General features: G+C 37.0%; 1 protein-coding gene across 1 annotated transcript in view; it reads left to right on the top strand.

Annotated features, from left to right (window-relative positions):
• The window catches only part of PRKN (parkin RBR E3 ubiquitin protein ligase), a 677,999-nt gene that overhangs the window by 557,809 nt on the left and 101,498 nt on the right, over positions 1-18,692 (top strand). The window contains exon 9 of the mRNA XM_041477165.1: positions 10,648-10,797. Coding sequence (XP_041333099.1) covers positions 10,648-10,797 — 150 coding nt within the window. The remainder of the gene's footprint in view (positions 1-10,647; positions 10,798-18,692) is intronic.

Here is an 18,692-nt window from a genome sequence, read left to right as displayed (position 1 = left end):
TCTCCTTTCCCTGTCACTCTCCCTTTTTTTATTACAATTGTGGCTGCTGTTACAATTACGAGACATCCAATTTTCCTCCACCAGCCCCCCACTTCAGCTGTTATAGAGAGTCACAAGTCATGTTTCTCAGGGACTTAGCTTTTCCTTAGCAAGAGATACTGGAAGCAGGAAGCTGGTGAGATTGTGGACTTACGAAGAGGAAATAAAGGAGTTAAGACCAGGATTGATGGGGTCAAGAGACTGATTAGAGCTACCTGACAAAAGGAGAGCAGAATGAGATGAAGCTTGGGTAGAATGAAGAGATGGAGTTGTTTCATTGAAGGGGTTGGGAGTAGAAACCAGAATGATAAGGGTCTGACAAGGAGCATGGACCAATGGCTGGAAGGGAAAGACCAAATACAGAAGCTTGCTGAAGAGACTGGTAAATAAAACATCTGCCCTTAAGCTGTGTGAAGAGGCAAAGCTAAGCAGTCTAGGAAGAATTGGACAAAAGGAGAAATTTGAAGGAAAAGTAAGGAGCAGCTAAACCAAAAGGCTGCAAGTATGAGAGAGAGGACTGAATCAGACAGACCTGACAGCTCCCCTGGAAAAGCCCTAGAATGGAGTTGTGGACCTTAGCCTGACTAATGATCTCTGACAAAGCAATATTTAACTGATGGACTTTCTTTGCAAAGAGTGGTCATTGTCGTGAGGCTTGAATTATTCCATTAGCCCATACATTTATAAGGATTGTTGCAAATATATTCTGTCCCTACAAAAGAATTGTTATCATGAGTCTACTGAAGTAGCTTTTGTTTGAAGTTAGCACACACTTTGATAGTCAGGAAATAAACTGGTGCAAAAACAAGAGGGAAAAAAACTAAAATACATCTAAATGAAGAAAGGAAGGAATTACAGGCAAAGTCCTTATTCATGTGACTATTTATTTCTCATATTTATTTAGTTAGATATTTGCTTTTTAAAAATATCTAAGATGTTTCTTTTTCTGTTATCATGCTTACCAGATAGAAAAAGTTCATTAAAAATTATAAGACTGTTTTATTCAGACTCCTTACAATTTCAGTATTTTAAACCATCATATATTTTCTTCCATTCCAAGCAATAGCCAAAGAAAAACAGGGACGTGTTCCTGCTTCATATCCAATCTTGATTTATTTTTAAAGTGCTTTTATGTATTTAAGGCCAGATTATAAAAGCAGAATGGACTATTGTGATAATCTGTTCTGATCTACTTTAGAATACACATTACATGACTTTTTGGGATTAATTCTTGTTTAAACTGCAGTATATTGCCTAGAAAAGCATCTATTCTTTGTTTACAAATCACTTGAAGACTTTAAATCCTATTATACTTCTCAGTACTGAAAGACAAAATATTCCCAGCCTCTTTCCATTCCACCACTCCACTCCACCAGCACCAGCATGTTTCCTGTGTTGCATATCTCCTATTCCTCAGAGTTCAAGCAATAAAAACCCTGGTGTCCCTCTTTTCTTCACTCAGCATTAGTTTTCTGTAAATAAAAATATAAATAAACTGACCAGATAAATGCTCCTTTAAATGTAAATACTTACCATATGTAACATTTGTGGATGTCATTAGGAAAGAAAGGTTTTGAGTGGCTTTCAGGATCAAACCCCTTGAAAACATGTGTCTGCCTGACTATCTGAAACATCTTTATATAAATGTAAGCATTAATGAAAAACTAATGCTGAGAAATAGAAGTGTGAAGAGTTGATGATTAATATTTTCTTAAAGGAGTTGTATAATAATAAGGCTCTTGTTCAAATAATCAAACTTCTTGGTAGTCTCCTGGACATGTAAAATTTCCATGTCTTCTATTCCATTAGAAACATACGTTATGGAAAATTTATTCTAGGTGGAAAGTCTATCTTTTAAGGTTTATCTAGTGGCAATAAGATAGTTTTTAAAGAGGGAATCAGTTTTGGACTTTATGGAAAGGTGCAATTGTAGTCTGCATGCTGAAATAGAAGAGTACAAGCTTCCCTGGTATATGCTATGCATTGTGGATACCTAACCTACCACATAAAACCAGCTTCCAGAGTAATTGGCTGAAAATGAAACACAAATCCAGCCACAGATTGCTTCCCCACTTGATCTTTAAGATGATGCCAGAGAGTCTGACCCAGGAAGAGTCTCCAGAAGCAGCTTTATCTGATTTCTTTTGGACCCCCTTGTGACAGAGCCTCCCAGTCCACTCAGGTCTGTACAAGACAGAAAAGAGTCTCCTGCACATGGAGTCCCAGGTGAAGGGTGAAGCCTGAAGCTTTCTAATTGCCCAAAGCTCTGCTGAGCTTTCTCTTGCAGTTTGCTGTCACTTTTCATAATCCATCTATTTCCCCTAACTTAATGGGTGCAGCCCAATCTCCTGGCTAACTCCTCCATTTCTTAAGTATTTGAGATATAGCCAGGATCAGATTGAAAGATTTAGTTAGTGGGGAGCTATGGGAAAATAGCACAATGTAAGAAAGTCTCCTGCAGTGGCCATTTGCCCTGTCAGGCTGCCTGTCTCTGCAAGTAAATGTTTCTACAAGTGGTGATAGTACAAGCTGCTTACAAATATATGCTAAAAATACACCAAATATGGGCTCTGTTCAAATACAGTGGAGGGTAGGTAATTCTAGGAGCCATTGCCAGAAACAGCAGAGAAAACACTCCAAGCATAAACACCACAATATCCCAGCATAGCAAGATGACTTGCAATGAACTGTTATGGAGTCTCCCTAATGACTCTATGAGAAACTTCCCTCTTGTCCCCAAAGTGATAAAAAGAAGTCTTGTTTAATTGTTTAAATGGAATATTGTGATTCATGAATAAAATACCAGCTACATCTGAAGGCTGGAAGGGAAAACAAATAACAGGAGAGCAAGCAATCTGCTGCTATACCTGAGTGCCCCCAACAGGTCACAGCACAGATGAAGCAGATGACTTGGCGGTGGCAGGAAAGGAAGCTGCTCAGTAATGTATAGCTGCACTTCTCTGTTACATCATCTGCTCTGACAACTTTGCAGAATGTATTGGCCAGTTTCTTGATATTTTGACAGGGGAACGATCAATTTTAACAGATCTCTCCTATCAGCTGCTACTGAAACTCATATCACTGCTCACTTTTTTTTAGAGCTGTTGTGAGCATTTATATCCCTGGAATCTGAACAAGCCCGAATGGGGACCATTTTTGGGGGGTGGAGCAGTGTTTGTTTCATTGGGGTTTTTTCTGGGATTTTGGTTTGTTTTTGGGGGGGTTCGGCTTTTTTTTCCCACATTTTCTTGTCAATTAGGGAAAACTTATGTCAAGGAATACCCTAGAATACCCTGTTTTGAAAATCTGCAGATGCATGTCCTCATGCTCCTCAAAGGTGGTGTGGGCTTGTGCTAGTTTTTTCAGTGAGCTGTGACTTTAGGAGATACAGAGATCAAGTATGAAATGATCTTTTAACATTAGTTAAGGTCTCTAAATATTTTGTATACAATGTGTGGGTGTGACAAAGTTGATTTTTTTTTTTAATTGCAATACTTGCTAGAGAATTTTTTTTTCAAATGAATGCTACTGAATATTCATGTAAAGTCAGTCTTAAAGTAATTTATATATATTTACCCATTCAAGCAAAAGTTATGCCATGTGACAATTCTAATTAATCAGCTGACTTTAGTACAGGAAACTGTCAAATATGATCAACAAAGTGTTTCTGAAGTATTTCTGGGTTAAGATTTTTTGATAACTACACTTGGAAAAAATATAAGCTATTTTTATATTTTTAAGCTATTATTTAAATCTCAGTAATTCTAATCAATTAAAGAACAAAATCAATTTTTACTGAATGATTTCTCCCCTTCATAATTACTAAGCCAAAGCTATTTTGTTAGTATTCCAAAACCTTTATCTTTACAAGTGTAGTTCTTACACCTCTGCTGCTTCCCACCCAGTCCCCTGCCTTCAGCTGCTATTCTGTGTAAGTGATACCTACACACATCTCAGTTTCTGCTATTTTTCCATCTAATGTGTCTTTTCTCTCCATCTCATTTGGCTCACCTTTTGGATTTGTCACCACAGTCTCATCACTTACTCTCTCAGACTGAGCTACTGCATTTGACTCTTGATCCTCTTTACACCACCTTTTTTTAATAGCTGGAACTTCACAACAAACTTTATAATCTTGCAACTTCATATGTCTAGTGATATACCTCTCCTTCCTTCCTATGCTATACCTGCCTGGAATGCTTCCTAACCACCTTCTTCCCTAACTCAGAGGTAATTTGGATTCATGAAAATTCCTCAGTTTTCTCTCTTCTGGATTATGATAACTTTAGCCTTTAAGTTCTTGTCATAAGCAGGATATCTCTACATTCTAACACTTTTTGAACTTACTGTACAGTAGGCAAGTGAAAGTAATTTATTTTTGATTCAACAGCTGAAAGAATAAAGAGAGAAAATAGAAGGTACTTAGTCAAAATTTATTTAAAGAATTTTTTTTTCTGTCAAAACAAAAAAAAATTGTCATTTTAAATAGAATTGAAATTTCTCTTCCACCCAGCTTTTATTTAATTCAGAGGGAAGATTTGAAGCCAGTGTTCAGGATCTCAGGTACATGTGGACATTAGGACTTCTTCCATCCCTTGGATGGCTTTGATCTGCCATCAGGAAGAAAAAAATATATTTTCCTGGGTATATTTACTCAGGAAATATACACTCTTGTGCTCACTCTTGTGACATGAGAATTGGGAACCAGTATCTACTGCACTGAAATGCAGTTCCACGGTTTGCAGCAGCATCAGCTGAACAGATTTCCTTGCATCAATTACAGCCTTGACAGCTGTTACTTGTAGCAGGAAGAGGCGTGTGCATTTGAGCTCCACAAGGGTCAGAAGAAACCAAATGTTTATCTCTGGCATCCAGTCTATTCACACTGACCCCCCAAATACCCACTGGAAGATCACAGACCTCCAGTAGTTTGCAAATACAGTGCTAACTCCTACACTGTGCTCGTTCTCCTTTCTTCATTGGATCACATTGTGCTTGCTTTCGTATCATTCTGCTAACTGCAATCTTTCTTTTTTTCTCTCCATCTCTACTCCAGTTTAATTTTGTCTGTGAATTGTGGTGCACTAATCCAGTTAGAGGTTTCTCACCTGAATATTTTCTTCTAACAACTCTTTGTACCCAATTTTCCATGTCTCTCCAGTCAGGCAAATTCCAGCCCTCTAGAGGTGGTTGTCTTTCTTGTCTCCTTGGGAGCTCCTGTGGTAGCAAGGAGCTGATCCTCTGAATTTGCTCTTTCAATTTGATCAGGGGCCAGCAGAGAAGCCCAAAAACTCAAGAAAAATAAATTAGGGGTGCTCCATGGAAAGCCATGTCAGTCCATCACTTTTTAATCTGTATTTTAGATTACACATTTGTAAGTATTTTTACTAGTCCAAGGAGTACTACTGGTTTTGTACTGTAAGTTGCCTAATTACATTATGGAACTAATTCTTTGAGTTTTTGTATGTGCATAATACATATAAATAAAGTGCTTAGTCTACACTATGGACTAATAGCCTCCACAATCTAATTTTGAAACACACAGATGGTTATTTGATTTATAGGAGCGGTAAAAACAATCTGACTCCAGAAAGTAGATTTGCTTTCCTCTGAGACTCTTACATGCAGTTAAAGAAACAAGTAATTGAATTATGTTTTAGAGATTTGGGCTTCACATCTAGTGTTATACTTTTGTCCAAAGTTGTCTGCAAGGCTGCTACTGAGCAGATGCTTTTAGATTGGTGGGTGAGGAGGGGGGGGAAGGAAAATAAAGAAAGCAATACCCAAAGTGTAAAAGCAAAACTAAAACAGCTCAGGGCATTTGTGTTGTGGCAGGGGCATTGGAATAAATGACCTTTAAGATTCCTCCCAACCCAAACCATTTTATGATTCTAAGATATTAAATCATAATTTGTAAATTAATTGACACAGCCAGGAATCACTGTGTTCATTAATGTTCATTAAGTGGGTTTTGCAGGAGTTTTGTGCATTCAGGTGCATTTCAGTTGTGTTTTGGTATCTGAATCTCAATGTAACTGGAAAGACTGCAATCTGTAATTAACATGTTATTCCTGTGTCAACCCAGAGATTTCATTTATATTACCCTTGATTTACAACATCAAATGATTGAATTTCCACTGCTTGAAAACCCAATATCATTCTAAGACTCAAGGGAAACCATCCCAACCTGGAAAGTGGAAAGCAAGGAATAAATGATTACAATTATCCAGAATCTGTGTCTATGTCATACTGTAATTTATTATCTAAAGGCCCTGACAAGTCTTTACTAACAAAGATTACACAAAAGAACTTCATTCTATGGTCTAAATACCATAAGTAGAGCTTATAAGTAGAACTTTTTCCACTCCAAATTTTATTCCTTGAAAAGGATAGATTTGGGCTGACTGGGACAATTCACAATTTGAGGAGAAGGTTCACAAAGGGATGTAGTTTTCAGAGAACAAACAGGATGTTTTACACCTACCTTGTTCATATACCTTTAGCTGTCTTAGCACCAATGTTTTACAGTGAATTGTATTTATGAAGCTTTGGGGTTTTTTTCCAAATAGGTATTGAAATATATAGTTCTGGGGGAATCCAGCAACTATTTACCAACCTGTATTTCTGAGGACCTTGTTACAGTAGCACATAAATGATAATTTTTTAAAAAAATAGGGAAATGAGGGGGATCTCTTCATGCCCTTTTAGGCTAAGTTAATGGCTGCAAAGTATATATTTTTTTTTTTTTGCAGCTGAGAATTTTTAATGTAAAGACATGCTTTGTCTGGAAGCTGCTTTCTAGCAGCAGTAGATGGCTGGTGATTTCTGTGTAATTTTATGCCACTCATTACCATAGCATTTGACATCCTCATGACTATTAATGGATTTTGCCTCTTAACAGTACATTGAAATCAGCAAGTATCATTCTTCCTCTTTACAAACGGGCAACTGATGAGAAGCACAGATTAAATGACTTACATGAAAGCCACAGGGTGGCTGTGCTGCTGCCAGGAATGAAATCAGGTGCCACGAATGCCAGTTCCATCAAGTTTCCCATATTTTATACTTTGTGAAAGATTTTTCCTAAAAATAATTGGAGATACTTTTCTCCTTGTAGCATGCAGAGCAACTTTACACATGATGAGTGCATCTCTAAATAGGAGGCACAATGATAGAAATTGAGTAATAGATACTGTGAAATGCTTTGAATGGACAGAAGAGCTAGATTAATCTTTCAATGACAGCTCTTTACATGTTAGATATTTAGCCTAAGTTAGTTTTCCCAGCTTCAACCATAGTGCTTCCATAGGGTGATTGATCTTACCCATCTTAGACATCATATCTAAGTCAGGATAAATGCCCAGCTTGAGATCTTATTTCTGCTCATTCATTGGAGCCTTGTTTAGGCTAGATGTTTAATTTTATATGAGCTAAAATTCTCTGAGGTGGTTCATTTTTAAAATCCTTGATTTTAAAAATAGCATAGGGCAGGTGAGTTAGGATCAGAATTATTGGAACTAAATCAGCTAAATTGTGAATCACCAATTTCATTATCTAGGAATGCCATTATCTAGGAAGTTGCCTAATCTCTCGTTATTTTTTAGAAAAAACAGGGCACCTGAGTTCTCAGTTGTTATGCAGATGTACAAATCTAAGGACTAAAGATTAATTGCATCCCATCTCTCCTGTTAATTATAAAAAAGTCTTCACAACCTGTGCAACTAGATGCATCATAACAGTGGAAATTCAAACTAAATTAAATGAATTCCACATTAGGTCTCCAGTTAAGAGGTGAAGTAAACCAGTGGGTATTGTGTGCGGTAATATCCTTAAGTATCTCATCCAGAGATATGATCAAAACACATCATGGGCTCCTGAAAACTGACTTGATTAATGGATTGCATTGGTTGGCTACATGAATCCAGTATGGTACATATGGTTGTGGTGTATAGGAAAAAATGTCTTTAATAGATATGGTCTGTCACTATATACAAATTAATAATTCATGATAATTGTTTTGGTCCTGTACAAGTTTTTTTATAAATGCACCCTTAATGTAAAGTGAGTCACTTTGTTTCACGTCACTGAAAAAAGAATATAAATCCACATATGTTGTGTAGATTTTTTGCTATGGCAGCAAACAGGTGTGTGTTCTGCTACTTTGTGTTTTGGTTGGTTACTGGGTTTTAATTGAGCAGGAGACAAGGCAAAAGAAATTGGAAAATGACATAAATGTATCTGGACTTTGAAGGTAGAAAACAGACTGGTAACTGGATATCAAGATATGCAAATGAATTTAGCAGGGTCTTTTCTGGATCATTTTTTTGGCTGTTATAGTATAAAAATCACTGGGGAGGGTGCCATACTGATTTGGAATGAGTCCTGTGCTGAACCAGTATAAAATGTTAAATTTGTTGGACAGAAAATGATGTTGCTGTCCACCTTGTCAGTAGGTAAGCTGGACATTTACATTCTGTATCTTTCCCTAACAAGATAATTTTTTTTAAAAATAGGGAAATGAGGGGAATCTCTTCTTGCCCTTTTAGGCTAAGTTAATGGCTGGAAAGTATATTCTTTTTTTTCCAGCTGAGAATTTTTAATGTAAATGCTGACAGAACCTCAGCTACAGTGTCACTGGTGTTTGCCTTCTTAATGAGAAGCTGTTAACAATCCCACATGCAGCACAAAGTTCCCTCTTAATAGGGCAAGACAATCACACAATCCTCACCTTCAGGTCCAGTCTGTGCCCTGAAGAAAAATTAGGCTGCCAGAGAGTTTTGGAGCTATGTTTTTTACCTATATTTCTGTAAAGGCCAGCCAAATGACTCAGAGCACTCAACACGTATATAGGGGAAGGATCACAAACTTTTCTGAAAATTGAGAGCAACCAGCATTAAATATTTATGGCGTTACACTGGGTTCAAGCACAATAATAACACAGGAAAACACCAGCTGACTTCTTGAGCCCCCACATTCAAGGAGACTGCAGGCATGTCTTGCACATCTTTTAAAATACTATTATTTTCCAAATACAAGATTCTTAAGTCAGAATTTCTAGCTGTAGTTCAAACACTGAAAGATATTTTGAAGTCTTTTTCTCCTTTTAGATTTTGATTTTCTTTTCAGAGGTTTTTTGGATTTTTTCTTAATTAACAAAATTTGATACTTTAAGTTTTGATTTTTTTTCTGTGTTAAAAACTTTTGTGTCTCTATGTTATAGTGTTTTAAGAACTCTAATATTATTTTAAAAAGCGAGTTTAACAAGACATGTTGTGCCAGCATTTGCAGAAGAATCTTCTGAAATGTACCCAAAAGACATAGAGCCTTCTTTGTAATTCAAAATTCTTTTTTGTATGCTGTGTGTATGAGGTGTTGGTCCTAAAGCTTCCATTTTCCTCAAAAGATTTCTTTGGAGAGGGGTGCGGATTGGAGAAAGAAATTTTTGTTTGCTATCCTCCCAAAAAAGGGAACAAGATTTTCATGAGCCATTATGGGATAAAATCTTATGAAGCACTAAATATTGTTGTGAGTGCTGTAACATAAAGTCCTGTTTTGTTTTTTAGCACACCATAAAGCCTACTCACGGAGAAAATTCATACCTACTCCCTTCCTCTTTGGCCTTTTGGATTTGCCTGTTTTCTTTGGGGCTGTTAGGACCAAATGCTTTCATTTATTTCCCTCCACAGTAGAGCAGATTTATAGGTGAATCTGAAGCCTGGTTTACAGTGGTTATACAGCCACTGGTGTGGAACTGCACCAACACAGAACCCTAGAGTGGATGTGATTTACATGTACACTGCATGATTTGTACCAGCTCAGCTTGTCTCTGACTGAAAGCAGGGTAAATTACACATGGGAAAGTTATTGCAGTGACATCAGTCATTTTAGAGCAGGCATTTTTGTCACTAAGCATACACTGAGCATGTTACTTAATATTGCTGTGTGTCAGTGTCCCCATCATTAAAATCAAGGCATTTCCATGGCCTTTTAGGCTATCAAAATGGAATTAAATGAAAAGTGAAAAAACTAAAGAAAATTTAATGGGAGACACAGGAAAATATACACCTAGCATTGAAAGGAGTGCATATGAGAGAGTTATTCTGCTGATCAGTTTAATGATCAGCTTGCTTTTAAAATAAAGTTGCCTAGGCAAATTTTTACAGCCCTTAAGGTCTAAAACATTACACTACTTCTAGCGATAGATCCCTAAAGGGCTTTTTTTGTGTGTTCTCTTCAGTGTCTATACAGCATTTATCACTTCTCTGTTGGACTATTTTTATGATGTTTACAATAATTTTTATAGTAATATAAGTGTATTTGATGTTACTTACAGAAACAGTCTGCTGTTTTCTTGATTTTAGTACCCCACCTGGTCTTATGGTGGTGCAAATGGCTGTGAGCCAGAAAACTGTGTACATGATGTGAGTTGGAGCAGAGTGACGACCCGTTTGATAACACTGCAAAGCTTTAGACTTTTGACAAACAACATGAACTTAGCATGTGACTAGCATTAGGATAATTGACTGGACTATCAGGGATAGAGACAAAGATTTGGGGTTTTCTTTGCGTGCTGCCGGGAGTTTAAGGCCAGTGTGTTCTGTTTTGTAGTACAACCGCTACCAGCGCTATGGGGCCGAGGAGTGTGTGCTGCAGATGGGAGGAGTGCTGTGTCCGACCCCCGGCTGTGGGGCAGGTCTGCTCCCTGAGCCAGGGCTGAGGAGAATCCTGTGTGAACCAGGCAACGGAATAGGCTGTGGGGTAAGAACCTACGTTTTCCTTCTAGCAGTGTGGGAAATAATTGACACTGTACAACAAAAGGGGGAAAATGTGGTTGACATTTTTATCTTTTCAGTGACTCTGAATTGCCCGTCCCAGCAGAGTGGGATAATGCAGCTCGCTAAACAATTTAGATATAGCACAATGGCTCAGGAATGATGACTTCATCGTGTAGAATGTGTCCATTCCATAATTCTTTGCTTTATTTGGTTTAAGAAGCTGCTGAATAGTTACAGTAAGAAACTGAACTGTGCAAATGAAAATCCAAATGCACTCTAGAACTCAGCAAAAATGAACAGCATCTTAAGCAAACCATTCATTATCATAATAATATTTTTACAGAAAAAGGAGAGATAGAATGGCCTGTTTGTTACAATGTAGTGATTTTGCTTGTGCACATTAAAATACATGATGAAAAGAAAAATAGAAATATATTTGTTTACTCATAAAAAATTTATTTAAGCAAGGAAATGAGCAATTAATGGTGGATTCATGGAAATCAAAATCAGATGAAACTTGAAAATACTTTTGCTAAGAAATCACATCATATGGACCATCAACATTTTTGGCAGTAGAAAAAGCAAGTACTTGACAAGAATCAAGCTTTGGGAGAAATAGATATACATAGAGATAAATCTATATATAAAAGAACCTATTAATTGTTCAGTCAGAGTGACTAACTGGTGTTTGCACTATGTGACTCTTTCCAGTTGGCATTATGGCAGAATTCTGTGAACACTATGAGAGAAGATAAAATATGTATATTTGTAAAATACTAGGGTGCTCTTTCTGCTGTCTTTCTTGTGGAAAATGCACTTTTTATTGCAGTTTTGATATTGCCCAAACTGATACCGTGGAAGAATAATAGTTTGGTGAACTAGGAAGTCACAGTAACTTGTCTTCTTTGAGTAGGTTAGCATCTGTCGACCTTGGTAAGACTTCCTATCTGTCCATGCAGTGGTGCGTGTAAAACAGAGTACTGCCCAAATTCACTGAGCAGACAGGGCTATAAAATAAAGCAGAATCTGGGAAAGTAATAAGAAACATGGCTGCATAAACAAAAGGGAATGCCTTGGGATTAACTATTAGGGATTGGTTAGAAGAGATAACATCACATATAATTTTTATTCGGGTCTCTGCCTGGAAGTGGTGAAAATCACACTGTATTTTGTAGCCTCATTCATTATCATTCTGAATGTGCAAATGCTGTTTAAATAAAGCGTTTGTAGCGTAAAGGATTGATATATTGCCTGGTTTAGCAAACTGCTCTGTCTCCTCCTAAGGCCTCTGCACTGTGCACAGTAGTGATCAGATCTGGTCAGATCTGCAGCCTTGAGTGTAAGCTCACCCTTTGTTTTGAATTATGTGACATCTTCGGCATTGCAGAGTATGATTCACTTAGGCTGAAATGAGGAGCAGGACGCTGGTCTGGAAGCCAAATTTTGGTAACAGTAAGGTCCTTCCTCAGAATCCATAATGGAACAGAGTAAAAATATGTCTTTGAATCTTCCTTTGCACCCTAAAAAATGGTAACCTGAAGGAGGATTTGTCACAGGTTTCCTGTGGTGAGAGTCCTGGCACTGAGGTCAAATGCGGGTGATAAAGTTGGCTGAAGGTAAAGATCCACCTGCAAGGACACCAAGACAGCTAGAAAAGCTTTTTTTTTTTACTCTATTTTATGAAGTCATGTTCAATGTTTTCTATTCTTAAACTGTGATGTGGTTTTTCCGAGTCAAAATCTGACCTTTTTCAGTGGGAAGGCCTTTCACTAATTTTTATGGAATCCAGGAAGATCCATTTTAGAGATCAGTGTTTCCTTATGAGTGTGTGCGTGGTTTAAAAGCTCAGAGAAAGGCCCGAAATGAAGAATATCCCTATTATCCATCCCAAAAAAAAAACACTGCAAAAGATGTTTTGGAACACTTAACCTGTACAGCTTAGATTAGGAATACATTCCTTGCAAAAAAATAAGCAAAGTAGTGTGAATCTGGAGATTCTTTAGGAATATCTGCATCATTCTTTAAGTTGTACTGTGGTTACGTAGACTCGCTTTTGGGGTGTTTGAACCTCTTTCTTTAGTTAAATTACATACATATAATAGCAGAAGCTATATCCAACATCACTGGTCTGTTATTGACACAAAAGCCCTTGCAGAGAAGTAATTGCTTATTGAACAGAACAAATTGGTTGTTCAGGTCTGTATTGGCATGTTAGGGTAGCTAACAACTGTCAAGTAGCTGAGGATTTTGATTTGCTGATGAAATTACTCAGGGGAGAGAGGAAGGACAGGTGGTCAAGAGAAAGTCATGGCAGTGAGTGGGAAGGGGTTTCATCAGCCATTTTTGAAAAGGAACCAAAAAGAGAATAATCTAGCCACGAGGTAATGAAGCAAAATAAATATTCTGATATTCAGAGAGATAACTGTGTGAGGCAGTCCCAAACATATAAGGACTTTGGCCAAAACTGAAGAAATAATGAGAAATTAACAGGTGACTGAGCCAGGCTAGGTTGCAGACATTTTGGGTTCCTCAGTTTCCTACTCTGTTTCATGGAATGAGAAACTAGAATATCTTTTGTGGAGGAACTACCATTGATATCAAAGGTAAATGTGAATCTCCAGGAAGATGCATATCATTTGCTAAAAGAGCCTTTGGTAAAGTGAAAAGATGGATTTTGCTTTGTCTCAGGAAATTTGGAAACAGCAACATGCAGGGCCTAGAAACAGTCTGATAAATGCCTACGCAGAACTGTAGCAAAAAGATGAGAAAAGAGGTTTAAATGTAAGCATCCCCATATGTACCCTCTACAGTCAGGCACTGTTATCTATTCATGATTTCAGGGGAAAAACAAATTAAAACCAAGACAAAAGGTTTATTTTTGACTGAATATAAGCATGCAGATAACCTTTTAATGATTATGGAGGGTCCTCACCTAAAGCCATACTGTGAGGCCGCTGACTGACTCTACTGATGTCTAATCTTTCATGTTTTTTATTATTCACTATAAACTTATTAATTGATTTACTAAGATATTACCATTATACATTATTCTACCTTGATTACTGTGCATCAGACTTATGTTACTAACTTCTATTGCTCAGCCATAAAATCCTGACATATTTAATACTAGAAAACAGCAACAAAACATAGTGGATAGTACATATTGTACCAGTTGGCCTATGCACAGGAAAAGCTGTGGTAAACAAGACATACAAAAGCTTTATGAATAAAACATTTTTGTCTTGTTTTATATTATACTGGCATATTATTTACTACACATTAAAGAAGCTTGGAGTTAAAAATAGGTTAGAATGGATCTTTGAAAGGGGCAATACAACTTGTTTGTTAAGAAGTGTGCCTTGGTTTCTACACATACAGCTCAGTTGCCTTGCAAAACATTCCTTGACAATATCTTTCAGTGGGATGATAACTGACTGATATTTAACTGCATCCCAGATTTTGCTCCACAATGGCACGTTGTGCAGCAACAATGGCAAATGTTTTGCAGCATGCAATATCACTTGACCTATCCCTTGAAAAGGGGTGAGAAGGGAGATACAGGATAGCGGAGACAGAGCCTCTGCTGGTCTTTTCCCATTGAGTTTATTCATTCCTAGCATAGCATATAAGCATGAAGAAGAATGTGTTTCCACAGATTGGCTGTTGTTTGATAATCCCTGGCTAAGAGACCAGACTCCTGAAGGTCCATTGAGGTCTTGAGACCACTTTAAACTATATTAAGGTCTGGGTGACACTTTTAAAGATCTTAGGAATAAGCTGTCCTAATTGTTGTTGTTATTGCTCTTCTTTGAGATCCCTTAATGTGAAACTCCAATTTGCAAGTGGATACTCAAATGGAGTGTATTAAATGTGCAGTGATAAAGTAAATTTTATAGCTTTGTAAAGGGAGGACAAAATTTGGGGTTATTTCATCTCTTTTACACCATATTTACTGTTCCATAACCATAGTGCATTGAAGAACATCAAGAGATGCGTTCTCATCTAGGACAGGTTAAATTTTGTGGCTGCAGACTACAAGAGGTCCCTGAAAAAATCAATAGATATAAATACCATGTCTTCCTTATAAATAGAATTCCTAGGCTGTTGTATTACATAAAACAAAATCCCTAAGGCTATTTCACTCTACCCAGCAATTTTTTCTCATTGATTTCTTCTTGCATTCTTCTTCTATGGCTAAGGAAGCACATGTCAAAAGCAATTGCACCATATTTGTAGGATTAATAATTGTCTGCCTTTTCAGTAAGCTTAAAAGAATAGAGGACACTAAAATAGTTACATGAGAAGTGCAATACATATTCCTGTTGTTTGCAAGGTTGGGGATTTTTGTGATTCATCATTGTGCGTTCATGCATGTCCTAGCAGACATTTCATCTTCAGTAATGTCTTTGTTTAACCCAGTGATTTGAATGCAGGCAAACCCCAAACAACTGGGGAAAATCTTTTGTTTTGAGAAGACAAATCCAAATTATAAAAATTGTGAGCAACGAGTTCTTATCCATTTAATTCTGATAATTCAAATGATGATTTTGTTAGTTGTGTATGTCCTTCTAAACTTCTGGAGTAGAGTTGTTTCATTTAGGCTTTTATATGCCAGTTGAAGTGCAATATGAATGCACTTTCTCTGGAATCTGAACCAGCTTGCAAATACTGTTTCATATATGTGAAAGTGCACAAGAATTTTTGAAGTAGAAAACAGTTTCCACATCTGGAAGTTATAAATCTTTTATTGCCAAGTTCAGTTTAAATGCAATGCATTGTCATGATCAACATGGGCTGTCTCTAATTCCTCTTCCTCTCGAGTATGATTTTATCATGTTATTCCGATATAATATCTGATCAAAATGTTTAAAAGTCTGACTAACCTCAAAGAATTTCTTTTCAAACAAAGATGTAGGTATAAATGTGTGGTTCAGGACATGTACTTTGTTTCTTTGTTCGTAGTACCAGGAGAATGTTCAATGTATATAAAGAGAAAATAGGCAACTTTTAAAACAATTTGAGATATAAAGATAGTCAAGATGAGTAGTGGTAATTCAAGCCAGCCTTTGAAGGTACTTGCACTGAAAAAAGTCTTTTCAATTTTATAATCAGATGAATAAAAGGTCATGGGTAAAAAAGGGCTGTTTGTACAATGATCTGTATTTTTCCCTTGGTTTTAAGATGGAAATGGAAGTTGAAGCAGAAAATAGAGGCACCGTGGTTTTGAAAAACAGAGGAATAATTCAGAAAACAAAAGACCTTGAGACCTTTATGTCATTTGCAGAACACTAAAATGGAAATAGGAGATTGCTGCTATCTAGTAGCCATCGCAAAATTGAAGGGTTACTCCTTGTTATTACATTTCAGGTATCTGTCCTTGATCTGTATGTCATTAAATTTTTGCTTTTAAGAGAATTCACCAGAAAGGTGTGACCATGGAAAAGGTAATAGCTGAAGATATTGCTGCAATTCAGAAACCAACTCACAGCAGGAGTGTTTCGTAATATTGTAAGGGAGTGTTTTCAATGGGAATGAAAATGAGACAGACATTTTCTATTATTGCTAAATGTTGAGTTGTTAGCACTGTGCCACAAGCTCTAAGCAGTAATCATGTATTGCTTTCTTCTATTGAGTGGGCACTCTAGCCTTTAGAAAGTGGAATTCCATCTTGTTGACACATTATGCTTCAGTAGCTGAGCAAGTTGTTCAATTGCTAAAATATGACAGGCTGACCAGAATTCTTTTTGGATTTGGGGGGGAAGGGTTTTGGTACTCTTTTACATAGGTTAAAATGAACTGTACAAGCATGGCGCTTTTTAAGATGCAGAATGTTAATATTTTAATAAGTGTTTACCCCAGAATTGCATTGTGCAATTAACCAGCTATGTATTGCTGCCAAGGTGGATTATTTCCATTGCCCATGTCTTGCAGCACAGGGCAATTCATTGATCTGATATGAAACTCAGCTGTTAGCACTGAATGGATAAAGCAATCTAGGGAATGTTTCCATTTTTAATAATATGGATCACATTAGTTCACAGGACTAGCAAAAGAAAATAAATACTTTTTATACAGAAAACAAATCAATTGCTTGCACTTGGTTTAATAGTGGAAGAATAACTGCTTTTTCCTTTACATCCCAAATTATGAAATACTAGCTAGAAAAATACAGTTAAAAAATATGCAAGTCTCTTCCCTTCTACATGAGCTAAAACTGAAATTTCATTAGTTTCATCTGCTAGATGTCCAGAATATTATGGGATGACTCATATCATGTGATAAAATTCTGTATCCCTTGATTTATGTAGGGTATAGCTTTTACCTTCTGCATTGTGGAGACATCTGGAAGATGGCTTCGTACTTACACATTGCAAATTGAAAGTGCAGTGTCATCAGTTGTTTTTTGCTTGACTTACTATTCTGTGGCCTACCTGGTAAAATTTAAAATAATTTTAATCTGTCATATGTGTTCTAAGATCAAGGATCAAGGAAGGATCAAGGAAGCAGAGAAAAGAGGCAGTTACCCAAAAGAGGCTGGAGGATGATGTTCTTTGTAATCTAGAGATATCACAGATATAAGAATAACTCTGTATTTGATTCAGGGAAATTGTATTAGAGAAAACTAGGATAAAATCAAGTCCGTGCTTGTAAAGATAAGTCAAAACTGGACACACAGACCTAGGAACTAGAGGGGATAAAACTGATGTCTGTGGATGTAAACCAGCTCAGACTGGGATTTGTAACAATTGTTTTGCAGAAGATAAATGCTCCCAATTTAACCAATTTGTCTGAAATTGGAATGAGCTGAAGTTGCAGGCATTTGAGACCCATTTTAAATTGAAGGGTGAGATAAAATAGCAGGTGGGTTTAAAAATCACATCAGTAGTTGATTTTAGGATTTATCAGCTAACTCTTAGTCCTTGTAAATTGCTAGATCAAACCCTGAAAGGGTGCTAGGGATTTTCATAGAAGGGATACCAAACTGGGATTTGGGATACAAATTAGGGATACTCAACTTTGTCACTTGTTCAGTATTTAGATTCCAGAGCCAAAGATGCCTGGGCTTCCATTTTCTTCACCTGTCGAAAGAGAACAGCATTTTACAGTAGATGCAATGCAAAAATTTACATAATTTAATATCCACAGTTTACCTATACTGATTTTAGCACATAGATGTGGAAAAAGACCCCTGAAACAAAGTACCTTCTCTGGAGAGATTCCTGCTTTTAAGTACCCATTGAGTGTATCATGCTGTCATGTCAGGTCAGGATAAATTGATCACTGAATTTGAAGGAAAGTCAACATTTTCTTTCAGGGCTTATTGTCAGAGACTTGATATTCTGTGCCAGCCTTGGGGGATGAGCTAAATACCATCTCCAGGAATTTAGGGGGCATTTCTCACCTAGAAATTCCTTGTTATTTGAAGAGCCACAGGCTTTGATGACATCTTTGTCTATTTTGGACTGTGCCTGTGCCACAGCACAGTTTAGTCTCTTGACAACTGAAGTGCTCTTGTCTAATTAAAGTAATTGGGCTCCATGTAGCAGTATCTGGGTGATTTTTAATGCTTTATGATGCTCAGGAGATTATGTTAGATGAACTCATAATTCTACCTAGTCTTAAGTATAGTGGAAGTTTATGACTGGAGAAAACTTGCAACTGCTTTTTTCTCACTACTCCTCTCCTCTTCAGCGAAGTGCCTAGAAATATGTGTGACAGTCAGGGGACAATGTATTATCCTGAGGCCCATCAGAAAAGACATGGAGTGCAAAAATCAGAAAGAAGGAAAAATAAACTGTTAATGGGATTTGCCAATGAATTCTGCATGTACGAAAAACAGAGCTCTGTATTCTGTCTTCATATTTCACTGACATACAG

Source organism: Pyrgilauda ruficollis, unplaced genomic scaffold (genome assembly GCF_017590135.1).
Source record: "Pyrgilauda ruficollis isolate IOZ18807 unplaced genomic scaffold, ASM1759013v1 scaffold4, whole genome shotgun sequence".
Classification (NCBI taxonomy): domain Eukaryota; kingdom Metazoa; phylum Chordata; class Aves; order Passeriformes; family Passeridae; genus Pyrgilauda; species Pyrgilauda ruficollis.
Note: the sequence above shows the minus strand (reverse complement) of the source record. Positions and strands in the feature narration are given on the sequence as shown.